Source organism: Microcaecilia unicolor, chromosome 3 (genome assembly GCF_901765095.1).
Source record: "Microcaecilia unicolor chromosome 3, aMicUni1.1, whole genome shotgun sequence".
In the NCBI taxonomy this organism is placed as follows: Eukaryota; Metazoa; Chordata; class Amphibia; order Gymnophiona; family Siphonopidae; genus Microcaecilia; species Microcaecilia unicolor.
Window position 1 is genome coordinate 301768901 of NC_044033.1, and position 27692 is coordinate 301796592.

The following is a 27692-nucleotide window of genomic DNA, read 5'->3' on the forward strand; positions in this document are numbered from 1 at the left end:
ACTAAGCGGGGACTCTCGCGCAACGGGTGGGAAGACAGCCTCACATGCGCAGTGCGTGCGCCCCGCGCCCCAGAAGGCTCTGGTAAATCTTTGTTGCTTTTTGCTGGAAAAATTGCCGTTCCTGGGCTGCCGTGGACGTCGACCCAATTGTGAGAACAAGCAGCCTGCTTGTCCTCGAAGAATATGTAATTTATCTTTGAAATCAAGCATGGTACCAGAAGATTGGAGCGTGGCCAATGTAACGCAGATTTTTTAAAAGGGTTCCAGAGGTGATCCTGGAAATTACAGACAGGTGAGCCTGTCATTGCAGGGAAAAATGGTAGAGACTATTATACAGAACAAAATTACAGAGCATATTCAAAAGCATGGATTAATGAGACAAAGAGGCATATTTTCAAAGCACTTAGCCTTCCAAAGTTCCATAGAAACCTTTGGAACTTTGGAAGGCTAAGTGCTTTGAAAATATGTCTCAAAGCCCACATGGATTTAGTGGAGGGAAATCTTGCCTTACCAATCTGAATCATGGGAAGTAGGATGCCCAGGGAAAACATTCTGAACTTTTCTTTGACCAGATATTTGTTCAGGGCCCTTAGGTTTAGGATAAGATGAACCCCCCCCCCCCCCCACCACCAATCTTTTGGGACATGAAGAAGTACTTGGAATAGAATCCCTTCCCTTCTTCCCCTAGTTGTACAAGTTTGACCGCTTGGGCTTGTAGTATTAACTATATGGTACTGACGCACTATTATCATCATGATTTGTACAACACACAATTAGAGGCCAACGGAAACAGCAGCTGAAATTTGCTATTTGGTTTCAACTGATACTGAACCCAAGAACGAAAATGGCACCTCTTTCCCACTCCCAACTCCACCCCCATCCCCCACAGCGGGTCCTCAGAGGCTGCGAGCACTATCACCACTCCCCTCGCAGAGACCAGGTGCCGCCACTGCTGGAGGGGGGGGGGGGGGGGTTTGCAAGTACATCCTAGTGCTGAGAGCTGAACTTTGATGATCTTGGTGGGCAATTTTGAGGTACCACTTGCCAATGAAGGGTGCACCCCCCCCCAACTACTTTTGAGAACGCACTGGCCCAATGTTATAAATAACTGGCTTCCTTTTTACCAGCGGACCATCCAGGATGGTCACTTTTACAGTGCTATGCTCTCCTGGGGCCAGTCAAAAGCTCATCCTCACTAAGGTGTGAGCAGGAACCATGGGACTGTTGGGGAGGGGGGAGACTGGAGGAGTATACCTATGGCCTTTGAGGGTAGTAGGGATCTCTGCTGAGTACTGCCCAAAAGCCTCCGAGCAGTGGAGGCTGCAGGAGTGTGCTGAGAACAGGACTTCAGGTATCAATATGTTTTTTGATGAGGTTGGCAACCTCATCCATCTTGTCCCTAAAAACATCATCACCTCAGCAAGGAACATCCACCAATTTTCTCCTGAGCCACAGGTTCTGGGTCTGAAACATGCAGCCAAGCATGTCTGCGCATGCTAATACCTAAGTAGAGACTCTGGACACTACACCAAAAGCATCATAGGATGTCCGGGCTGTTACACTCTGTTACGCTCCTCCAGGTGTACACCCTGCTTGCGCAGGGTATGGGCATTCGAGGATGTGGCAGCCATCTTGGATTTGGGCATCCCCAGGAGAGGGTAGCCATCTTGGAGATAGGCGTCTTAGGCTGTGGCAGCCATCTTGGAGTTGGGTGGCTTCAGGAAGGAAGCCCATATTTGGGCGTAAGACATCTCCTCTGATGGAGGCAGCCATCTTGGAACAGCTGCACATGTTTGAGCCTAATTCCTGCACTATTTAAAGCCCTGCCACCAGTCCTTCCATGCTTCGGCTTCTATTGCTGTAGAGGTCGCTGTCCTCGTCTGTGTTCTACTGCCAGTTAGCTTATGAGCCTGTGTTCCAACCCTTGGATTGTTTTCTGACTGCTCTGCTGTATTGCTGCCTGCCCAGACTTTGGACTGACTCTTGACTACTCTGCTGTATTGCTGCCTGCCCAGACTTTGGACTGACTCTTGACTACTCTGCTGTATTGCTGCCTGCCCAGACTTTGGACTGACTCTTGACTACTCTGCTGTATTGCTGCCTGCCCAGACTTTGGACTGACTCCTGACTACTCTGCTGTATTGCTGCCTCCCTGGTTCCTGGACTGGGTCAGCTTTCCCGCCTGTCTGGTTGGTGGCCGTTCACCCCGCTGGTTCCGGAAGTCCTGGTGGCTGCCTGAACCTGGGGGCTCTACTCTCGGGGAACGGCGGTCACTTCCCAGGTGAAGCTAGGGGTTGTTTGGCTGCCTGACCGAGCGCGGTGCTGCTCCATCTTCGCCGTGCTCGGCCGGGGCACAAGGGCTCACTTTCCCAGATGTAACACGGGCCCAGTGGTTTTGATGCTCCTTCTGCTTGGCTACTAGCTCACGGTGTTGTGTGGCCTGCTGTGCATCAAGTTCTGCCAGTGGATGCTTACGTAGAGCCAACAGGACTGTATACAGGGTCTGACATAGAGCCCCGAAAAACCTTCCTGTCAAGAGATTCCAGAGTCCTAGAATCCAGGTCCCTTTTGAAATTGCGAGAAAGCTGCTGCTTTCTGAATCTGGGAACCTTCTGGACTCTATTCCTAAGACGGGGGACTATGTATAACTTACACAGAGAGAGGGGTCTTCCAATTCTCCACCTGCGCTGCCTGAAAAATGCTGTGTATGGACACTGTCACAGCTTCCTTGGGAGGGGTGTCAGTCAAGGATGTCTAATATCTTGGCCCTGGGCTTGTCCTTGACCAAATTAAATAGGACAGTCATCTCCCTCAAAAAAGACAAAGGAGAGCGCCTCAGGGGGGAGTCTTTCTTCTTTCCTGGGGTGGGGAGGGGTCTGATGGCATACCAAGGGATCCCTCCTCAGAGGACCTCTGCTTCCATGTCAGATGTCCAAGAGTGGAAAATATTCCTCATCAGTATGTGCCCGTCTTGGGCCACAGGACATATGTCCAGAATCTGGATATGAGCGCAGACTACTGGGTCCCCTCCTGGACTCTCTCTCTTTGAGCTGTAGAGAAGCACCGCTTCTTCCGACATCAAACCTGGCACTTGGCAGGGCACCAGCATCAACGAATGGCCAACAGGCAAAGCATGGGCCTCCAGGATCGGCTAGAGTGGTACCATGATTGATACAACACACACAAACACTCTTGATGCCTCCAACTCTTCCTGAAACTGGGCCTGGAGTTGCTCTTCAGAGGCCAGTATTGGTAAAGGTGGGGCCAATGTCGGTGTGGAGACAGTCTGACAAGATGGAGCCGAACTGAAGATCAGCTGTTGCATTGGCACCGACCCAGAGAGGAAATAGTGGACAGGCTGGCCTTCATTCAGAAGCAGCATGAAAAATATCCCTTTCCTTTGCTTAGGGAGCGGTTTTGGTCTCTTAAAGCTCTGTTGGCTGATTTGGATGTGGGTCAACTTGAAGACCTAAAAGGGATTATATGGAGGGGAGTGGGGGACCAAATCGGAAAGCTGTTAGCATGGCAACTTAAAAATGGTATATGCGAGCATTGGGTGAGCTTCACATGAGGATATTGATCACAAGTTCAAACGTTTTTATAAATCCTTATATTCATCTGAACTTCAGTGTTCTGGGAATGACATTGCTCAGTATTTGGAGGGACTTCACTTGCCCACAGCGGAGTAACAGGACTTACTGTCTCTTAACATACCCATATCGGCAGAGGAAGTTGGTTTCCCCTAGGAATATTAGAAGATCCTTAACAAGAGGGTGTCTCCGATTTTAGCTCAGTTACTGAGTAGGAGGTGGCAGCAGGTTCCATCCTACCCAGCTCTATGTACGAGGTTGATGTGGTGGTCTTGCCAAAGCCTGGTAAAGATCCCTCAAAGTGTGCTAGTTATCGACCTATTGCACTCTTGAACTGTAATATGAAAAGTTTTGCTTTCACGAGGAGGGGAGGGGTCTGATGGGAGGCCAAGGGACCCCTCCTCTGAGAGGACCTCTGGTTCCAGGTCAAACATCCATGAGAAGTCCAAATCAGACTCACGGTAATACTCCTCAAAAGACATCTGTGTGTCGGGTAATTCTTTTGGTGTTTTCAATATAGATTTCTTGAACATCTACTCCCGGTTTGTAAGACGCTTTGTCATCCTCTACTCCTGTGTTGCTCCCTTCGGATTCCTGCTTTTTGCACCAAGTGTGTCAAGAACATGGTGCTTTCAATAAAGATTTCTTTAAAGTCTTGGAAGTCGTTTTGTCATCCTTGACACACAGTACACTTTTTAAAACCACTGTGAGTTTTCTAGGTTATGTCCAGGAAAACGTCCGCAGCCAAAATCAAATGACTCAATTTTGACAAAAATAGGGGAAGAAATCCTGGATGGGATGCCCAGGCCTAAGGGGGCCAAATGGGTTGTGGAAAGAAAAGAAAACTTAAGTAGTACTGAAAACACTGAGAAACTGAAGGGGAAAAGTCCTGCTCAGCACTTACAAAGAAAAAATACATGGGAGAGATGGCAGGGAGGCTGAAAAATCTGTGGAAACTGGGCGCACACTGAGGAGATAACTGAGGTATGTCAGCTCTGCGGAAAAATGCAGACTGCCTTGGTTCCACACAGTACTTGCAGGAGGGAAGGTGCGTGCATGTATGGTGCTGCTTCCAAAACCTTCAGGAGTAAGAAGCTGGGGAGTACACCCGGCACTAGGCTCCATCAGATGATGTTACTCATATGTGGAACTGTGTCCCACTTGTTCTCAGAGAAACAAATAATGGAAAAATAAGTCTAACCAAATATTTAAAAAAAAAATCCACACACACGGATCAAATGACAAATCAAAATGCAACTCAGACTCCCTAAAACATTTTTTTTCCTGTAAATACCTGGATAAAACTTTTTACTTTTATTGGAAACTGTTGAGTCAGCTTGTGCCCCCAACATCCAGAGACATATGATTTCAAAGCATTTGCCTTGCTACAGATAGCATTTCGTTTAGAGTTTTAACTCCGGGCAAACTGAAAAAAAGGTGTAGATAATGTGCCCCGATTTGGGACCTTAATGAACTGGTCCATACAGTATGCGGATAAACGCACAGTCGAAGGTAAAAATCTTGATAATCACCCCCTCAAAAGGATTAAAAATTAGCACAAACATTTTAAAAACACATATGCCATTCAACTAGCACCAATGCATTAAGTACTGCACAAAGGAAATATGGTCTTGGATCTACCTTTTGCTCCTCAGGCTATTTAGAGATGCTACAGAAGAAATCTTGTATACCCGCTGCAGAGATGCTATCTCCACTACTGTATAATGGTGACTAGACTTAACCATACATATCAGATTCTAAAGGGAACTGAAACCTGGCCTTGGCCAACTGTTGTCATTGCAAATGCTTGGTAAAATGGGACTAGGAAGATGATTAAAAATGAGGTACATGCCCAGGTGGCTCTTAGTAAAGGTTCACTGTGGTATATATTTCAGTACTCACTAAAAAACAAGTGGAAACTGCCTGCAAAACACATATGCTGTTCCAAAAAAAGCAGCTGCCATATTGGTTATTGTATACAGTATTATTGCTCCCAGTGTCGGCCCAAACATATTGCTGGGGAGCTAATTGGGATTAAGAGGTCCCCAAAGGCAAGTTCATGCCAAGCTCAGATATGCTGCAACACCAAAATCATTAGAAGGTGGGTAAAACTCTACTCCCCAAAAACTTACTCTTATCTGTAGAATCCAGGAGGAAAGATGGGCCATTTTCTGTTATAGATGCCTGCAAATATTAATGCATATAAACAGTCAGTGAAGTACAAAAATTCTACTAATCATTAAACCACTGAAAGAAGCATTTTTATTACTTCCAGATTGCACCAATGTGAGCCACATCAGGGGCGTAGCCAGACACCCAATTTTGGGTGGGCAGAAGAACCCCACCCCATCCCATAGGTGATTTGGTCTCTCCTCTCGCCTGCATGCCATATGGTCTCTCAAATATCCCTCCTCTCCTGCACACTTTTTAAATTTCAGATTTTTACCGGCAGTGAGGACCAACTAATACACACTACTCATGTAGCCCCCACATCCTTCCCACTGATGCAGCTTCCTGTTTCCGCATAAGTGGGAATACGTCAGAGGGAAGTCTGTGGGGCCGGTGTAAGCAGTATGTATCAGTCGCTGCTTCCTGCAGGCGAAGATCTGCTATTTATAAGGTATGCAGGAGGGACAGTTGTTGGGAGTTTTCAGCTTGGGAATCTCTGCTGGCCACATCATAGGTGTGCTGCTACTGGTGGGCCTGAGCTCAAAGTGGGTGGGCCTGGGCCCACCCTTGGCTACGCCACTGAGCCACATATGCTTAACTGTATACAATTAACAGATTTTTGTACAGGGTTTTCAATATCATATTACTTTTGAACTATATGTTGTATCTTACCCTGGCTGCATTTATAAGGCAAGAAAGCAAGGTTGCTGACCTGTAATGAGGAATTCTTGGATAATAGGTTAAGAAAGCCACACATAGGTAACATCTGATTGGCTCCAGCTAGGGCCTGCTCTTAGTGCCCAGAAGTCTAGAAAATTCTTTTTTCAGCATATGCAACAATCTCCTAATGTTAACTGTCATGCAGTTTACTGCAGAAATGATCATAGGTATTTCTGGGACAGATCCTGCTTCAAGTGTGAAAGGAAGGTGGGAGGGAATGTGTGGCTAGTTTATGCCATAGTCCACAGAGAATCTATGTTATAGGTAAGCAACCTACCTTTCTCTACTGACAAGCTAAATAATCAGCCATACATAGATGACTACCAAGCTAAGGGTGCAAGGAGAGGAGGAAAACCAACGTTCACCCTTGACACCCATGTAGTAGCTATGGTAGGTCAAAACAAGTGAGAGAAGTCAGCACAGTAGAATCTACATGGATTATTCTATTAAACCAGTGGTTCCCAAACCTGACCCTAGAGGCACCCCAGCCAGGTTTTCAGGATATCCACAATGAATATTTATGAGACAGATTTGCATGCACTGCCTCCACTGCATACAAATCTCTCATGAATATTCATTGCTAACCTTACCCTGAGTTATCTAAATTTCACTCTGATGACACCTATTACATTAATTCCACTGTAATCACTATAATGTTATTGCAAATTTTTTAATATCACAACTTAATTCAAAACAATTTCAATAATAAGTACAATATATTTTTCCTTACTCTCGTTCATACCCACACTCACTCACAAGCTACGTATATTGACCGTACATTTCTCAACAATGTTAGTGAAGCTTTTTCTGTTGTTCAGCTTCCTTTTTGGTTGGAGGAGTAGCCTAGTGGTTAGTGCAGTGGACTTTGATCCTGGGGAACTGAGTTTGATTCCCACTGCAGCTCCTTGTGACTCTGGGCAAGTCACTTAACCCTCCATTGCCCCTGGTACAATAAGTACCTGAATATATGTAAACCGCTTTGAATGTAGTTGCAAAAACCTCTGAAAGGCGGTATATCAAGTCCCATTTCCCTTTCCCCTTTTTGAGTATATTCAATATCATTTATAACACTAATTAATTCCAGTCCACAAAATATCTTCTCAACTTTTCCAACCAGTTCCTAGACTCCGATTGAACCCAGTCACTCGAGTCTTCTCCTACTGGTGCTTCATTAACTAATCTGTTACCTCTCTTTAGTTATAAAGTCTATTCTTGTATTTCGCTGTACCGTCAATTCCAGAGCTTGTCTTGAAACACAACCTTAATATTGTGTGCCTTCTATAGCTGCATCTTTCAATATTTTCAATCTCTCTTTCCCAAAGTCCTCTACATGCCTGTTTCGTTTTTATTTTTGCCTCCCTTCGGAGGTATGGGTAGTATCCTCTGTCAGTCCCTACACAATTGTGTTTCGCTGTGTAGCGTCGTCAGGGGTAGTGACTTATATATCAAGTTTTTCTTTATCTTACAGGCTTGCCTCGGGAGGATTTCTCTTCTGGGATCAGGAAACAAAATGGCGCTGAAGATCAGCACCATTTTGTCTCCTGATCCCAGAAGAGAAATCTTCCCTAGCTGTATAGTAGCTGCCATGGAACTGAGGATGAGAAGATAATCTTGAGCACAAAGAGCGTGACCAATTCCATCCGAAAGGACCATCCGGATAATAGAGAAAGTTGGAGAGACTTAAAGAGAGGTCTGCCTCAGGGACCTAGGTCTATAGTATCCGCTATGGAGGCAAGGAGCTGAAGATAATGTTGAGTACAAAGAACACGACCGAGAAGTAATGATGAAATCGCAGCTTGAGAACTCTGTCCTGGGGAAGAAAAAGAAAAAGAAAAACACGAGCTTGCGCCATGTCGAAGGTAACCCCAAATATTGTAGCGACTGCGAAGGATTCAAACTACTGTTGGCCACCATTACTAGGCAACCTAAGACCAATAAAAATTGTACCCTTCGGTCTATGGCCTGCCGACTCTTGTCGACCAGATTTTTTTTTAATTAGCTAGTCATCTAAATATGAGTGAACAAGAAACTCCTCTGTTGTGAGAGCTAGCATAACTTTGGTGAAAAAGGGAGGGGCTGTTGTGAGACCAAACTGAAGAGCCCGAAACGGCAGATGGTATCCCAGAGTCGCAAACCGATAGAACTTTTAGAGACTGAACCTGATAAGAACATGCAGAAAAGCTTCCGCCAAAAAGTGTCCTGCACAAAGCGCCACTATGACGGATCGAAGGTTCTTGTGACATTGTGACAAAGACTTGATACTTTGAGAGTGCGATTGACGGCCTTGAGATTCCAAATAGGATGAAGGAAAATTCCTTCTTGGGAACTAGAAAGTAAAATTGTACTCTGAAGAATAGAGCGAGGAAATGGCCGAAGGACGAAGAGCCACTGTAGAGTCTCCCCTACCTCACCTGCATAGCCGTGAGAGCGATAGGGAGACTGTAGAAAGACATCTGAGAGAAGCTTGGCGAAGTGGAAAGCATAACTGCCTCGAATAACCAAGAACCACTGGTCAGAGAGAATATGACCGTAACTCAGCTGTAGAAAGTGGAAACAGAAATCCTGAGCTACAAAATCTCTCATGCAACATTAGGTTCCTAGGCTAGAGCCCAGATACGAACAGAAAAAAATGATGTATTCAAAGGCTGCCATGCAACTATCATTTCTTCACCTAAAGCTAAAGGGGTGAGAACAACAGTAGAGGCAGTGGCGTAGCAGAGGGGGCTGCCACCCGGGGCGGTTCGCCATTGCACCCCCCCCCCCACCGGGTGCAACACGATGACACCCCCCCCCCCCCCCGACCAGCTCCCGCACCCTACCTTTAAAAAGAATATCGGGAGGCGAGGTGCAGCGCCTCGCGCCTGCACGTAAAAGAAATGTGGACTGTCGGGCCTTCTCTCACTCTGTCTGTCCCGCCCTTGCGGAAATAGGAAGTTGCGTCAGCAGAGGGCGGGACAGATAGAGCGAGGGAAGACAAGACGGTCCACATTTCTTTTACGTGCAAGGCAGGCCCGAGGTGCTGCGCCTCGCCTCCCGATATTCTTTTTAACGGTAGGGTGCGGGAGCTGGTCGGGGGGGGGGGGGGGGGGTGTCGATTTGCCGGGGGGAGCTGGCACCCGGGGCAGACCGCCCCTCCCGCCCCCGCCACAGAGTAGAGGTATAGTTACGTATGCACACATAGAAGATATCTCATACCCGAGAAGAAGGTATAGAATGTTCTGTCACAGAATTAGCTATAGTCCCAGATGAACTGGCAGCTGCTGCAGTTATACAAAATAGCCTTCAGGCACATATGTTATCTGAAGAAATAATGTCTCAAAGTGTAACACATACCAGTCAGTCAACGGCTGAAGATGCTGCCCCTGCAAGGAGACCACCAGTGGCTTTTGTGCTAGAGACTAAACTTGAGAGTGCTAAAAATAAAGCTACATGAGTTAACATACCTGGACATTATTATTATATGTCTATTTATTCTTTATTTATATATTTATTTTATTTAATTATTTATTTTTTTCCTGCCAATGCTGCAGTGAAAACAATACATGACTGTAACCATGCCTGGGAAAAGAAAACTCTGCGCATACATAAAGTGAAATCATGGCATTTGAAAAACCTTTCCCAAAGTTGTAAAAAGTGAAACTACAACTGTGCAGTACCTACATACCCTCAAGGTAAATATTGAATTAGAAACATGGTACAGCCTCAAGCATCAAACAATTTGTGCAAATACTGCGCATAAAGGTGCAAGCAAGCAAGCCTCCCATGTAAAACCTACATTGCATAAAATAGTCTAATAGCACAGTGGACTAACCCTGGGCGAACCATGAATCTACTTGAGGAGCTCAACCTGAAAGTCCTTTGAATAAAGAAAAGACCTGAATGATTCCCCTGAAACTGCAGCCTCAAGGCCATATTTCTTGTTCAAGAATGTGTGGTATATGTGGAGAAGAACTCAGCGAAAAAATTCCCCTCTCCTGAGATACAACAGACTAGAGCAGAAACACTACCTTCGTTTCGTTCTGTACACTAGAAAAAAAAAAAAATGAGAGGAGTGCTGCAACGGAGAAGCTGCAGCTGCAGGAAAAAATGGCGGCCTTCCGCACCCAAATTAAAAGAATGAGGGAGGTTCGAAGGAGAAATAACGGAGGGCACTAAAACACATGCGACGGACCGGGCAAACGAAGAAGCATGAAATCGCTGATGCCGCCCGATGAAGAGGCCCCGAAGAAACGTCTAACTCTGCAGAATGAACCGAGAACACTTACACTCCGGTGCTGACAAAAAAACATGCTTTAGCCTTCCGTGCATGGCGGAGCTCTCGCTTCGCGCCCTTTTTTTTTTTTTTTAAACAAGCTGCCACCCGCTGTCCAAAATGCGAGGAAACGGAGGAAGAAATTCTGAGTAAGAAAATGGTCCGTTAAAATCACGGTCACTGTATTGTTCTCCTCTGTTTTTTTTTTTTTAAATAAACAGCTGAGCTAGAAAGGAAAAAGTGCTCAAGAGTAATAGAGTATAACAGAGCTGCCTGCCCGTTAGCAGTCTGGGTTTTTTTTTTTTTTTAAACAGCTGAGCTTGCTTGTTAACAGTCTGGGGAAAGAAAGGACTTCTTTTAATTTCCTTTAAAGTAAGAGTGGCTGCCTCTCCCAAAGGCAATACATCTTTCCACCCAAAGAGTAGCCCTTCCCAACTAAGTAAAGGAGATGGGCAGGAAAGAGGGGAGGGACTCGGGACACCCGAGTATAACACCCCAGAGGCTGGAAAAGAAAGAAAAGAAATCCCTATCTGCCAAGCCTCTAATAGAGATTCCCCAGGCACAGAAGTATTATCATTATTATTATTATTATTATTATTAACCTCTAAAAGAGAAAGAAAGAGAAAGAGAGAGAGAGACTAAGGGAGATGGGGAGGAAAGGGGCGAGGGACTCGGGACACCCAAGTATAACACCCCAGAGGCTGGAAAAGAAAAAAAAATCCCTATCTACCAAGCCTCTAATAGAGATTCCCCAAGCACAGAAGTATTATCATTATTATTATTAACCTCTAAAAGAGAAAGAGAGCGAGAAAGAGAGACTAATGGTCTCACCTCCTGCCTGCTGGAGACTGAGAAAATACTGGAGCTAGGGTCACATGGCCAGGGCTCTTATTGGCTCTCTAGAGTCAGAATTTTTCTCAGTCTCCACCTGCTGAAAGGTGTACACAGCCCATCAGTCCAATCCTGGGCCGGTCCGGAGGGACGCTAAGGAATCAACTCTTACCTTCAGCTCCTTGCTCATCGTACTGCAGATTTGTTGGCTCAAGAATGCCTTTAAGATTGGCAAAGGGCCTCGAGAAAAAGACAAATCTCCCTGTAACCAAGGAGGCAGTGGACCAAGCAGCGTCCATGGTGCCAGCAGGGGACTGGATCTGGGAAATAACCTGTTTGGTGTCAGCAGTGTGGACAGATAGCCTCAACAATTGCAGTCCGCAGTCGATGAGTTGAATGAAAAATTTGATTCCAACTGCAGGTGGCTTCTGGAGGTGGAGCAATGGTTCTCTGCGCAGGAAGCAGGGCTGTGGAGTCAGTACAAAAATCCTTCGACTCCGACTCCTCAGTTTATTGTACCTCCGACTCCTCAGTTTTTCATATGTATTTTTTTTGCATGTTGACTGAAAGAGTGCAGCATGCAAGGCTGCATGTTAATGTTTGGTTTTAAAATCTATGTCACTGTGACTTTTTATTTTATTTATTAAAGAAACTATAAATATTCATTAATCCTAAAGTTTAAACAAAAAAACACACATAAAAAAACAAGGTTATGTTTATTGTTTTTTTTATCAAGTATAAAGTCATCATAGCATTAGCAAGTATAAAAATCTGGAACAACCACATCCTTTGGAAATTCTAGAACAACATCCTTTGGAAATTAGAACAAAATCAAAGTTAACCTACATAAACCAAAAACATTTGGAAAACCTAAAACAACTTATATATTATTTAAACTTGGCATATATAGCTGTAGAATAGCTGTTAACCCTAGAACGCATGACGTTAAAAATATACATATTAACGTCATGGGGGCCTTTTAGGCCCCCATGCACATAATGTAGAAAAACACACTTAAATAACTTTCACAAGTTTATTTCAAAATTGCTCAATAAAATATGAATATTGGACAACATTTTAATTATAATTTTTCACAGAAAACACCAAAAAATCTTTTTTTTCCCAAATTTCACGCAAAGACATGAAAACACACAAAAATGCATAGAAATCTATAGCAAACTAGCTGCAGCTACATTTTTATTCTAACTTTCTTTTCTATTATATTAGTCTTCCAAACAATTCTGACATGTTATTTTTTCAGAAGAGTGTTCTTTGCAAACAGTTTCCTTACAAGTGGAACAATATCGCTCAGTTTTCCTCTCTATGTTTCTTGGACACATGAAACAACGCTTTCGTTTTCTTTCTCCTGGCTCTGGAGTAATCTGAAACTGTACGCCACACCGTTTCATTGCTTCTTTAGTTTTCTTTGGCAAGCATTTCAAGTCGCTTCGCTCTATCATGTGAGGTATTACAAGTTCATGACAAAGGTCCTTCAAGAATAAGCGTCTCCTGTCCTTCCTCTGTGCATGAAATTCAGGATGAGTTTCTGTATAAATAATGAATGAATTTAGGGCTGCTACATCAAGCATATTTGAAAATAGTACTACAGGCCATCGTTTTGTTTGCCTCTTACACGAATATTCTCCCACCATCTCATCCATTTTATCTACACCTCCTTTTGTTGCATTGTAATGCAGGATGATTCTGGTTTCAATTTTTGGTTATTGCTGTCAACACTGCAATCGTGATGCATGGTACTGAGTAAAATTACAGATTTCTCCTTCTTTGCCTTGTAAGATACCAAAGTCGCTTTGTTATTGAATCCAAAGACACTCTCATAAAGTGCTCGCTGACGATTGTGTTTGAGTGCTGCTGGAATTTCTCGTCTGTTTTGCTTTATAGTACCAACAAGTGTAATAGCTTTTGCAAGCAGAAAATTGCCTAGTTCAACATTGGTGAAATAATTGTCCATGGTGATGTTTCTACCTGAATTGAATATTGGAACAGCAAGAGTTTTGACTATTTCAGACCCCAGATCCTTCTGTACTGGTGCACCAACCTCTTTGCCACAGTAGATTACGCCATTTATGCCATAATAATTTGCAGAATCACACATCCAGAAGATTTTTATACCGTACTTGGCTGGCTTGCTGGGCATGTATTGTATGAATTTGCAGCGTCCTCTGAACGGTACAAGTTGCTCATCTACAGTAACATTAGTACTAGGATTGTAAAGTTTTGTGCAATTTTGATAAATACTGTATGTTCCAGATATAACTGATAGGGGCTAATTTGTCTGTTTCAAACCTCGCTGCACGAGTTCGCTTATCATCAAAGCGAATGATCCTTCTAATTTCCTCATATCTGCCCACTGACATTGTCGCCTTATAGTGTGGATCAGAAAGTGGGTCCAGAAATAATTCTCGTATTGGGACATCATACGATTTTTGACTCCCTGCCAGCAGGAAAAGTCCAATATATGCATAAAGTTCCTCTTTTGAGATATTTTTCCAGGACTTATTTTTTGCTGAAGCGATACGTCTTCCTTCTAGGTTTGAACATAATAGGACCTCTTCTGCAATATTGTCAGAAAAATAAGTACAGAATACATCTTTAGGGGTAAAGTAACTGGGACTTCCCACAGCTCCTTGAGCCTGCCTCACAATATTGTGTATTGGAGTACGTCCGACTAATGTAGGATTACTGTCCCAAAAAACATTCGTTTTGGATGTTCTACTTATCAATTCTTGAGGATCCACTAGATTCACTTCTTCATCATCAGAAGAATCACTGGATGAGGATGTTTGATTAGCTGGTGGCAGATATTCTTCATCAGACAAAGATAGTTCACTTTCATCATCGCTTTGAAACATAATCGCTTCAATCTCTTGGTCAGTCAGACACTTGGAGGAAGACTGTGCCATTGCTGACTAGATTTTAGAAAATGAAACAGATTTCCTCTCAACAGCTTATCTTATCACAGGTCCTTCAGCAATTAGCTCACAGTGTATACTGTCCTCAGTGTTCAGAGGACCTGAGGTGATGTCATGGCCTTATCACTCCCTCCAAAAATCACATGACATCCTCACATGTTATTATCCACACCCTGGCCCCTCCACCAGCATTACTGAGTACAAATAAAGTAACTTGAGACACAAACACTTCTGAGAACATGATAAAAACAGCGGGGGCCTAAAAGGCCCCCAATTCGTACAGATGTAGTTTTCACCAAACAAGCATTGTTACACCATAATGCCTATGAAAAAAAATTATATGAACAACTGGATATTATCAACAATGACATACTTGAGTAATACCTTGAGTTTCAAAATTCTAACTAAAGTAATTTTGCAGATAATAGCAAAAATGTAAGCATGGGGGCCTAAAAGGCCCCCAATATGCGTTCTAGGGTTAAACATAATCCAAAATTAACTAATATATTGTTCTTAGAAACAGAATTTCTTCTGCCAGATCCTTCTTCATAGAAGCCCTTAAATCTGATTTGATTATTTTCAGTGCTGAAAACAGTCTTTCAACACTGACTTGGGTGGGTGGCATTGCTGTTACGGTTCTAGCTGCATCACTGACAATCTCTGGATAAACAATGATGGCTTCTTCTATAGTCAGTTTTGATGAGCGGTCAAACTTTTCCACTTCTTTTAATCCTTTAAAAAACTCTTGCATGAATTTCTTTATATGGACATTTACAGGTTGCTTTTCCATGCTTAACCGACATCGCTTTGCTTTTGAAGCTTCCATTTTGTCCAAATAGGCTTGAAAATTCTCTTCTTCATTTGAAGAGGATGAACCTGAGTTACCATTACCACCAGTATTTATAGCTTTAGCTTCATCCAGTGGTTTATGAGTTTCAGGTAGCAACCCTTTCATGCGAACTGCTATGTCATAGAGTACCTGTTTTCCTGTAGCAATTTGGTCACTGCTCAACAAAATTCGGCTCATTGGATCAACATAAATAGCAGCTAAGAGAATTTGATTATCCAGCAAGAGCTCCTCTCTTTTCCTCATTGAAGATACAATGCCATCAGCAATTAACCCCCACTTTTGTTAAGGTTATATATCAAGCCCTTCCATTCCAAGAAGAATTTACCTGGTGTTAAATCTTCATATTGCAGCTTCTTGGTAACAGCAAAAGGGTAAGAAAGTAGCCTAATTCTGTAACTTGAGCCCACTGGTTTTCTTTTAATGAAACATTTACATTGTCCAGTTCTTCAAGAAAGTCTTTTAGTTCAAGCAAACGCTTTATCATCAAGTGCTTCCCCAGCGCGTTGCTTGATCCAAAATGGCTCCTTTTCCAGCACGTCTCTTCAGAATAGCATCTGTTTTAGGGATCCTGGCTGCAACAGCTACTTGCCTCAACTTGCTAATTAGTGTAGCCGCATGACAATCCTTCAATCCATCTCTTATTGCTAGTTGCAGAGTATGAACAGCACAACGCATATGTTGAATGGTAATAAGCTTAGATGCTTCTTCAGCAATATCATCCAAACTTTCACAGCTTTCTTGAATTGCAGATCTGTCATCTTCTGATATTTGTATGCTGCTTTCATCATCAACTTCCTTCATTTTTTTCAATTGTGCTTAACATATTTGAAGCATTATCAGTTACAATACATAGAATGTGTTCCTTTTTAATTTCAAAATCTTCTAAAACACCTTCCACTAACTTCTGCAGATACTCACTGGTATGATGTGCCTGAGTGTCCTTTACTCCTAATGTCCGGGTTATTGTTTTTTTGTTTTCATCAGCAAATCTAACATTAATTGCAAAATAATTGACTCTGTGATGTGTGCATGCATCCATTTTAATAAAGACAAAACGTCCCTTCAGACTTTTTCTTAGTTCTTCCTTCTTACATTTGGCCTCTTCAAGTATAAGTTTCCTTATACTTTCTCGTTCCAGAGAAACGCCAAGCTTTTTAGCCATTTCTCCATTTAAGCCTAAAAAGGCTGGTTGTGAAAAAAAAGATAGTGGTATACTATTCTTTACTGCCATTTCAATGATGTGGTTTTTGAATTTTTCTGGTGTCATTGTTATAGTAACTTTGTCAGCTGTAAAAAATCTTGATAGTTGTGTCTGGCCTCCAGTAGATTTCTGATCTCTTATTGACCCTGAAGTAGATGGAATGTTTTCATTGCTATCTTTCTCATTCACAGCTTCTAACACTTTAGGATGGAAACGCTGCAAGTGTCTTTTTAAATTTGATGCTCTTGTAGGTGCATTTTTTTCATAACCACTGAAATTGCTAATTTTTGCATCACATGCTTTTTCACCATCATCATCTTCTATAATACATTGACATACATAATGTTTCCCATCTGTTGATATTGTAAAGTGTTCATAAACAGCAGACTTTGTCATGCTTCCTGACATTCTTTTTGCCATTGTGAATGGTGTGCCACTTCCACTAAAATATAAAGCTCTTCTTGCAGAGAGAGAGAAAGTTGGGTAGCGTCTCTCTGCTGCCTTATCTGTGTGTGCTGAATGATCTTCTCTTGGAGCTTTAAGTTCACTGTGGGGTCAGAGAGGAGGTGCTCTACAGCAGGTCAGTAAATGCAAAGGGAGACTAAGCAGAGGGAAGCTCTCCAGCAAAATAGTTCAGCTGGACTTCACACTAGTGAAACAACTAGGTACTAAGCTTTATTCACAGCAGAGAAGTACTTTATTCAAATGTATGAGGAGTCGGAGTTGGTACATTTTTGCCGACTCCAACTCCGACTCAATGTACCCAAAATTGCTGCCGACTCCGACTCCACAGCCCTGGCAGGAAGTCAACAGTACACACATGGCTGAGCAGTTGACTGAGCTCCACAAGGAGACTGCGGAACTTCAAACCAAAATTGAAGACCAAGAGAACCGGCAGAGAAGGAATGATCTGCGATTGGTTGGGTTACCTGAGACAGCGAATGATACATACCTGTAGCAGGTGTTCTCCGAGGACAGCAGGCTGATTGTTCTCACGACTGAGTAGACGTCCACGGCAGCCCCCACCAACCGGAAGAAAAGTCTCGCGGGAGCTCCCGCACGAGGGGCACGCCCACCGTGCATGCGTGGCCGTCTTCCCGCCCGTGCGCAACCACTCCCGCTCAGTTAAATGACAAGCAAAGGAATGAGAAAAAACGCAACTCCAAAGGGGAGGAGGGAGGGAAGGTGAGAAGAATCAGCCTGCTGTCCTCGGAGAACACCTGCTACAGGTATGTATCATTTGCTTTCTCCGAGGACAAGCAGGCTGCTTGTTCTCACGACTAGGGTATCCCTAGCTCCCAGGCTCAATCAAAACAACAAACAGGGTCAATTGGATCTCGCAACGGCGAGGACATCACAGAAATTGACCTACGAAGAACAACTAACTGGGAGTGCAGCATGAACACAATAAAACCGGGCCCAGGAGGGTGGAGTTGGATTCAAACCCCGAACAGATTTTGCAGCACCGACTGTCGCGTCGGGTATCCTGCTGGAGGCAGTAATGTGATTTGAATGTGTGGACTGATGACCACATCGCAGCCTTGCAAATCTCTTCAATAGTGGCTGACTTCAAGTGGACCACTGACGCTGCCATGACTCTAACAATATGAGCCGTGACATGACCCTGAAGAGTCAGCCCAGCCTGGGCGTAAGTGAAGGAAATGCAATCTGCTAGCCAATTGGAGATGGTGCGTTTCCCGACAGCGACCCCCTTCCTATTGGGGTCGAAAGAAACAAACAATTGGGCGGACTGTCTGTGGGGCTGTGTCCGCTCTAGGTAGAAGGCCAATGCTCTTTTGCAATCCAATGTGTGCAACTGACGTTCAGCAGGGCGGATATGAGGCCGGGGAAAGAATGTTGGCAAGACAATTGACTGGTTAAGATGGAACTCCGACACTTAAAACACATACCAAGAAATATAGGTGGAAAGCAATGGCCACAAATGCTCGTAGTCTAAGCAATAAAGTTCATGACCTTCAAGCCCTGATGGTGGAAGCAGACTTAGATGTTGTTGCAATCACAGAGACATGGCTCAACAGTTCCCACAAATGGGATGCAAGCATACCAGGCTATAATCTATTTAGGAAGGATAGAGAGGGTCGTAAAGGTGGAGGAGTAGCTCTGTATGTGAGGAATGATATCATGGCGACTGAGATGACAGGGACCTGGGGAAAAGAAGAAGCGATATGGATCACCTTAAAAAGAGAGGATAGAACTTCTGTCCACGTGGGTGTTGTCTACAGACCCCCCACACAATTAGAGGAACTAGATAAAGATCTGATTGCAGATATTCAAAAATTAGGAAAGAAAAAAGAGGTTCTGTTGATGGGAGATTTCAATCTGCCGGATGTAGATTGGAAGGTTCCGTCTGCCAAATCGGAAAGAAGTAGAGAGATCGTGGATGCTTTCCAAAGTGCTCTGCTCAGACAGATGGTGACGGAACCCACGAGGGAGGGAGCGATGCTGGATCTGGTGCTCACAAATGGGGATAGTGTGTCAAATGTGCGAGTGTGTGCACATCTGGGAAACAGTGACCATCAAACAGTTTGGTTTGATATACAGCTGAAGTGGAGGGCGGCCACTCTAAACTCAAAGTCCTGGATTTCAAGCGTGCTGACTTTAGTAAAATGGGGGAATACCTGAGGAAGGAGATGATGGGCTGGGAGGACGAACAGGAAGTAGAAGGGCAGTGGTCCAGGCTGAAAGAAGCAATAAATAGGGCCACAGACCTTTATGTAAGGAGAGTAAATAAAAGCAAGAGGAAAAGGAAACCAATATGGTTCTCCAAGCAAGTGGCTGAGAAAATAAAGGCTAAAGAGTTGGCGTTCCAGAAATATAGAAAATCTCAAGAAGAGGAACACGGGGAGGAATACTGGATGAAACTGAAAGAAGCCAAGAGAGAGGTACGTCTGGCGAAGGCGCAAGCGGAAGAACAAATGGCTAGAAATGTAAGGAGGGGCGACAAAAATTTCTTCAGGTATATTAGTGAAAGAAGAAGGACTAAAAAGGGAATTGTGAGACTAAAAGATACAGCGAACCGCTATGTAGATAATGATGAAGAAAAAGCCAATTTACTAAATAGATACTTTTGTTCGGTTTTCACTGAAGAAAATCCTGGAGAAGGACCACGAGGGACTGGCAAAAGTACACCTGAGAATGGAATGGATATAGCACCATTCACGGAAGAGAGTGTGTATCAACAACTTGGAAAGCTAAAGGTGGACAAAGCCATGGGACAGGACGGGATCCACCCCAGAATATTGAGGGAGCTCAGAGAGGTCCTGGCGGGTCCTCTTAAAGATTTGTTTAATAAATCCTTGGAGACTGGAGAGGTTCCGAGGGACTGGAGAATGGCGGAGGTGGTACCTCTTCACAAAAGTGGTGATAGGGAAGAAGCTGGAAACTACAGGCCGGTAAGCCTCACTTCGGTTACTGGAAAAGTAATGGAAGCCATGCTGAAGGAAAGGATAGTGAATTTCCTAGAAGCCAACAAGCTGCAAGATCCGAGACAACATGGTTTTACCAGAGGGAAATCGTGCCAAACGAATCTCATTGAATTCTTTGATTGGGTAACTGGAGAATTGAATCATCGACGTGCTATAGACGTAATCTACTTAGATTTTAGCAAAGCTTTTGACACTGTTCCTCACAGGAGGCTCTTAAATAAACTAGATGGGCTGAAGATAGGTCCCGAAGTGGTGAACTGGATTAGGAACTGGTTGACGGACAGACGACAGAGGGTGGTGGTAAATGGAGTTCGCTCGGAGGAGGGAAAGGTGAGTAGCGGAGTGCCTCAGGGATCGGTGCTGGGGCCGATTCTGTTCAATATATTTGTGAGTGACATTGCCGAAGGGTTAGAAGGTAAAGTTTGCCTATTTGCGGATGATACTAAGATTTGCAACAGAGTGGACGCCCGGGAGTGGAAAGCATGAAAAGGGATCTGAGGAAGCTAGAAGAATGGTCTGAGGTTTGGCAATTAAAATTCAATGCGAAGAAATGCAAACTGATGCATTTAGGGAGTAGAAACCCACGACAGACGTATGTGTTAGGCGGGGAGAGTCTGATAGGTACTGAGGGGGAGAGGGATCTTGGGGTGATAGTATCCGAGGATCTGAAGGCGACAAAACAGTGTGACGGGGCGGTGGCCGTAGCAAGAAGGTTGCTAGGCTGTATAGAGAGAGGTGTGATCAGCAGAAGAAAGGAAGTGTTGATGCCCCTGTACAAGTCGTTGGTGAGGCCCCACCTGGAGTATTGTGTTCAGTTTTGGAGGCCGTACCTTGCGAAGGATGTTAAAAAAATGGAAGCGGTGCAAAGAAAAGCTACGAGAATGGTATGGGATTTGCGTTCCAAGACGTATGACCAAAGACTTGCTGACCTGAACATGTATACCCTGGAGGAAAGGAGGAACAGGGGTGATATGATACAGACGTTCAAATACTTGAAAGGTATTAATCCGCAAAAAAAATCTTTTCCGGAGATGGGAAGGCGGTAGAACGAGAGGACATGAAATGAGATTGAAGGGGGGCAGACTCAAAAAAGATGTCAGGAAGTATTTTTTCACGGAGAGGGTGGTGGATGCTTGGAATGCCCTCCCGCGGGAGGTGGTGGAGATGAAAACGGTAACGGAATTCAAACATGCGTGGGATATGCATAAAGGAATCCTGTGCAGCAGGAATGGATCCTCAGAAGCTTAGCTGAAATTGGTGGTTGGGAGGCTAGGATAGGGGAGGGCAGACTTATACGGTCTGTACCAGAGCCGGTGATGGGAGACGGGATTGGTGGTTGGGAGGCGGGAAATACTGCTGGGCAGACTTATACGGTCTGTGCCCTGAAAGACAGGTACATATTCAAGATATGAGTTTACCTTGCGCAGACTAGATGGACCATGCAGGTCTTTTTCTGCCGTCATCTACTATGTTACTTTTGGCAGGAACATAGGGTGAGTGCGGAGGACTACTCTGTTATGATGGAATTTTGTATAAGGAGCATGAGCTACCAGGGCTTGAAGCTCACTGACTCTACGAGCTGAAGTAACTGCCACCAAGAAAATGACCTTCCAGGTCAAGTACTTCAGATGGCAGGAGTTCAGTGGCTCAAAAGGAGGTTTCATCAGCTGGGTGAGGACAACGTTGAGATCCCATGACACTGTAGGAGGCTTGACAGGGGGCTTTGACAGAAGCAAACCTCTCATGAATCGAATGACTAAAGGCTGTCCAGAGATGGGCTTACCCTCTACACGATGATGGTAAGCACTAATTGCACTAAAGTGGTTCCTTACTGAGTTGGTCTTGAGACCAGACTCCGATAAGTGTAGAAGGTATTCAAGCAGGGTCTGTGCAGGAGAAGAGCGAGGTTCTAGGGCCTTGCCCTCACACCAAACGACAAACCTCCTCCACTTAAAAAAAGTAACTCTTCTTAGTGGAATCCTTCCTGGAAGCATTCTGAATTAGTTGGAGCTGATACAAACTCTTTTTGGTTTGGCCAGTGTACAGGGCATTACAGTAGTCTAGTCATGATATTATCATGGCATGGACCACTGTGGGCAGACAAGTCTTTTAAATATATGGAGAGAGATTTCATAGCTGCCGTAGATGATAGAAATTTTTGAAGGTTGTTTGAATTGTGGGATCAGAGTGAGTGACAAGTCTAGCAGTATCCAAAGATTCTTGACCTGTGATTTTAGGGGGAGTTCATACTTCCCAAAAGGTATTTTGAAGTCAGGCATTTGTCCACTTGTGTTTGGTACCCAAAGAATCTCTGCCTGCCTAACCACAACTCAGGAATGGGCAAACAGCAAACGTTGCCTGAACCCAAATAAAACAGTCACTTTACTCAGAGTTGTGGGTAGATCTGGCTCAATGGGTAAGAATAGTTGCACATCATAAGCATAGATGTAGAGTTTTGTGTCCAAGGGCTCACCTTCCAGATCTGTGATATTTGCAGTAGCAACTTATCCATGCTAATTCTGGGAGCTTTTGCCCACCATATAAATTTAGATATTCTGTAAGTTCATCTTTCCGAGACATCCATATTGACATGAACTGTTTTGGAATCTTGCCAGGTACTTGTAACCTGGATAAGTACCCTGCAAGATCCCAAAACAGTACAATACGTTTTATGCTGTATATCCTAGAAATAAGCAGTGGGTTTCCCCAAGTCAATCTTAATAATGGCTTATACCAGTATTCATGAGAGAGATTTGAATGCAGTGGAGACAGTGCATGCAGATGTCTCATGAATATTCATGGTGGGTATCCTGAAAACCTGATTAGCTGGGGTGCATCCAGGACTAGGTTTGGGAATCACTGTCTTATGGCCTTTTCTTTTAGGAAGTTATCCAAACCTTTGTTAAACCCCGTTAAGCTAACTGCTTTTTACCACATTCTCTGGCAATGAATTCCAGAGTTTAATTACACATTAAGTGAAGAAATACTTTCTCTAATTCGTTTGAAATTTACTGCTTTGTAGCTTCATTGTGTGCCTCTTAATCCTAGTATTTTTGGAAAGCGTAAACAGACGCTTCACGTCTACCAGTTCTACTTCATTCATTATTTAATAGACCTCTATCGTATTTCCCCTCAGCCGTCTTTTCTCCAAGCTGAAGAGCCCTAGCTGCTTTAGCTTTTCCTCATAGGGAAGTCGTCCCATCCCCTTTATCATTTTTATCGCCCTTATCTGTTCCTTTTCTAATTCCACGATACCTTTCTTGAGATGCGGTAACCAGAATTGCACACAATATTTGAGATGCGGTTGCACCATAGCACGATACAAAGGCATTATCATGTCCTCATTTTTGTTTTCCATTCCTGTTCTAATACCTAACATTCCATTTGCTTTCTTAGCTGCCGCATACTGAGTGGACGGTTTTAACATATCAACGATGACGCCTAGATCCTTTTCCTGGTCAGTGACTCCTAATGTGGAAACTTGCACTGCGTAGCTATAGTTCAGGTTTCTCTATCCCACGTGCATCACTTTGCACTTGCTCACATTAAATGTCATCTGTCATTTGGATGTCCAGTCTCCCAGTCTCGTAAGGTCCTCTTGTAATTGTTCACAGTCCTCTTGCGATTTAACAACTTTGAAACCTTTGCGTCATCAGCAAATGTAATTACCTCACTAGTTACTCCCATCTCTAGATCATTTATAAATATGTTAAAAAGCAGTGGTCCAAGCACAGACCACTGGGGTACCCCACTATCTACCCTTCTCCATTGAGAATACTGACCATTTAACCCTACTCTCTGTTTTCTATCTTTTAACCAGTATTTAATCCACAGTACAACACTACCTCCTATCCCATGACTCTCCAATTTCCTCTGGAGTCTTTCATGAGATTCTTTGTCAAATGCCTTTTGAAAATTCAGATACACAATACCAACCGACTCACCTTTATCCATGTTTGTTCACCCCTTCAAAGAATGTAGTAGATTGATGAGGCAAGATTTCCCTTCACAATATCCATGTTGGCTTTGTCTCATTAATCCATGCTTTTGAATGTGCTCTGTAATTTTATTTATAATAGTCTCTACCATTTTGCCCGGCACTGACGTCAGACTCACCGATCTATAATTTCCTGGATCACCTCTGAAACCATTTTTTTTTTTTTTAATTGGCATTACATTGGCCACCCTTTAGTCTAAAGTGTGCTTGATTTTAAAGACAAATTACATATTACTAACAATAGCAGGGCCGGTGCAACCCAGGAAGCATGGCAGGGGGTGTCGACCTCTGGAGGGTGCCACTAACCATGCTTACCTGCCGTCAGCTCACAGTTCCAGCCCCAGCCTCCACCTGCCTGCCCTCAGCTCCCGCAACAGACAGGCCCCTTTTGTTCCTGCTGCCCTGCATTTAAATCTGATTTTTTTTTTAACCTAAAATTCAAAGCGGCAGTGGCAGTGAAAGAAGCAGGCTTGCCTTGGGCCTTCCCTTCCCACTCAATGTCCCGCCTTCCTCTGATATAACTTCCTGTTTCCGTGAGGGCTGGACACTGTTAGGGAAGGGAAGGCCCGAGGTGAGCCTGCTTCTTTCACTGCCACTGCGACTGAGGTATAATATTTAAATGCCGGGCGGCAGGAACAAAAAGGGGGCCGTCTGTTGCGGGGTTGGAAATGGAACTAGCAGCAGCTGAGACGGGAGTTAAGGCTGCAACTCAGGGACTGAAGAAGGGGGGCAGGTGGGGGCTGGAGCGAATTGCTGCACATGGAAAGGAGGGAAGGGCAAAGGAGAGAGGAGAGTTGTGTTGAACATGAATGAAGGGGAGAGAAGAGAGTGGCTGGACATGGATGGATGGATGGAAGGCAGGGTAGGGGAGAGAAGAGAGTTGCTGGACATGCATGGTTGAATGGAGGGCAGGGCAGAGAGTTGCTGGACATGTATGGATGGATGGAGGGCAGGGGAAGAGGAGAGTTGCTGGACATGTATGGATGGATGGAGGGCATGGGAGAGAGGAGAGTTGCTGGATATGGATAGATGGAGGGAAGGGCAGGGGGAGAGAGGAGAGTTGTGGGACATGGATGGATGGATGGAGAGGACAGGGGAGAGAGGAGAGTTGCTGCACATTGGTGGATGGATGGAGAGGACAGGGGAGAGAGGAGAGTTGCTGCACATGGATGGAGGGAGGAGGCAAAAAAAGAATGACATGGATGGAGGGGAGGGAAGAGAGAGGAAGGAGATGCATATGGATGAAGATGAAGATGCAGGAAAGGGAAGAGAGGAGAAAAACTGCACATGGATGGAGAAAATAGGCAAAAGCTGGATCCACTCTATACCTCCTCAAGTTAAGTCCGCAGAGGACCCAGCTTTTATTTATGGATGTATTGCAAGAAATGGAGGAAAATAAAGAAATAAATGGAAAGGAAGCCCTGGAAATGGAGTTAAGAGAACAGATAGAGAGCAGCAGAATTAGAGACTGGGACCAACATGATCAGAAAACAAAGTCACTAGACAACAAAGGTAGAGAAAAAATAATTTTATTTTCGTGTTTGGAATATGTCCAATTTAAGAATTTACATCTGCTGTCTCATTTTGCACTGTATAGGAGGAAATGTGTTTCTTTCTGTTTTTCTGGTATTCATGCTGCATGGCTCTGATGTTATGAGCCGTGACATGGCCCTCCAGAGTCAACCCAGCTTGGGCATAAGCGAAGGAAATGCAATCTGCTAGTCAATTAGAAATTGTGTGTTTTCCGATGGCAACTCCCCTCCTGTTGGGATTGAAAGAAACAAACAATTGGGTGGACTATCTGAAAGGCTTCGTCCGCTCCATGTAAAAGGCCAATGTTCTCTTGCAGTCCAAGGTGTGCAAGCTGCTTTTGCCAGGGTGGGCATGAGGACGGGGAAAAATGTTGGCAAGTCAATTTACTGGTTCAGATGGAACTCACACACCACCATCGGCAGGAACTTAGGGTGCGTGCGGAGGACTACTTTGTTGTGATGAAACTTAGTACAAGATGCATCCACTACTAAAGCTTGAAGCTCACTGACCCTATGAGCTGAAGTAACAGCCACCAAGAAAACGACCTTCTAGGTCAAGTACTTCAGATGGCAGGAATTCAGTGGCTCAAAAGGAGCTTTCATCAGCTGGGTGAGAATGACGTTGAAATCCCATGAGACTGGCGAAGGTTTGACTGGGGACTTTCACGAAAGCAAACCTCTCATGAAGCGAACAACTAAAGGCTGATTCAGAGGTAGGCTTACCCTCTATACGTTGATAAGCACTAATTGCACTGAGGCAAATCCTTACAGAGCAGACCAGACTCTGGTAAGTGTAGAAGGTATTCAAGCAGGGTCTGTGTAGGGCAAGAAAGGGGATCTATAGCCTTGCTGTCACACCAGATGGCAAACCTCCTCCATTTCAAAGAATAACACCTCTTAATGGAATCTTTCCTGGAAGCAAGCAAGACTTGGGAGACACCCTCCGAAAGACTTAAGGAAGCGAATTCTAGGTTGGGATGTAGAAGCAATCCCTCGTTGTGTGATGAGGGCTGGAAAACACTCCAATCTCCACGGTTCTTCGGAGGACAACTCCAGAAGAAGAGGGAACCAAATCTGATGCAGCCAATATGGCGCTATCAGGATCATGGTTCCATGGTCTTGCTTGAGTTTCAACAATGTCTTCCCCACCAGAGGTATGGGAAGATACGCATACAGAAGTCCTGTTCCCCAATGTAGGAGAAAAGCATCTGACGCTAGTCTGTCATTGGCCTGAAGTCTGGAACAGAACTGAAAGGCCTCGTTGTTTATCTGAGTGGCAAAGAGATCCACCGAGGGGGTGCCCCAGCCCGGAAGATCTTGCGGGCTATGGCCATATTCAGTGACCACTCGTGAGGTTGCATTACCTTGCTCAGCCTGTTGGCCAGACTGTTGTTTACGCCTGCCAGATAAGTGGCTTGGCAAAACATGCCGTGATGGCACGCCCAAAGCCACATCTGGACAGCTTCCTGACACAGAGGGCGAGATCCGGTGCCCCCTTGCTTGTTGGTGTAGTACATTGCAACCTGATTGTCTGTTTGAATCAAGATAATTTGGTTGGATAGCCAATCTCTGAAAGCCTTTGATCGCTAGGAGCTCTAGGAGGTTGATCTGAAGAGCTGTTTCCTGGGGTGGGGTGGGGTGGGGTGAGGTGGGGGATAACTAGGCTCTCTGAGTGTGAAGCCCATCTATATGAGCCCCACCCCCATCACAGGAGCGATGCGTCCGTCGTCAGCACTTTCTGCAGCTGAGGAATTTCAAATGGATGTCCCATGGTCAGATTGGATCGAATTGTCTACCACTGAAGAGAATGTGCAAAGTCGGTGGACACATGGATGACATCTTCTAGATTCCCCGTGGCTTGATGCCTCTGAGAAGCTAAGCTAAGGCCCACTGAGCAGATCTCATGTGCAGACGTGCCATGGGTGTAACATGAACTGTGGAGGCCATGTGCCCAAAGAGTCTCAACATCTGCTAAGCTATGACTTGCTGAGATGCTTGAACCATGGACACCAGGGACAGAAGGTTGTCTGCCCGGGTCTCGGGAAGAAAGGTTCGAACCATTCTCATGTTGAGCATTGCTCCAATGTACTCCAATAACTGGACCGAAGTTAGATGGGAATTGGGGTAATTTATTACGAACCCTAGTAGTTCCAGCACCTAAATAGTCATCT

At 44.5% G+C, this 27692-nt stretch overlaps 1 protein-coding gene across 2 annotated transcripts in view; it reads right to left on the reverse strand.

Annotated features, from left to right (window-relative positions):
* Positions 1 to 27692, reverse strand: part of LIMA1 (LIM domain and actin binding 1) — a 356250-nt gene that overhangs the window by 130200 nt on the left and 198358 nt on the right. For both annotated transcript variants that reach the window (XM_030198238.1, XM_030198236.1), the window contains exon 7: positions 5723 to 5774. In XM_030198238.1, coding sequence (XP_030054098.1) covers positions 5723 to 5774 — 52 coding nt within the window. The remainder of the gene's footprint in view (positions 1 to 5722; positions 5775 to 27692) is intronic.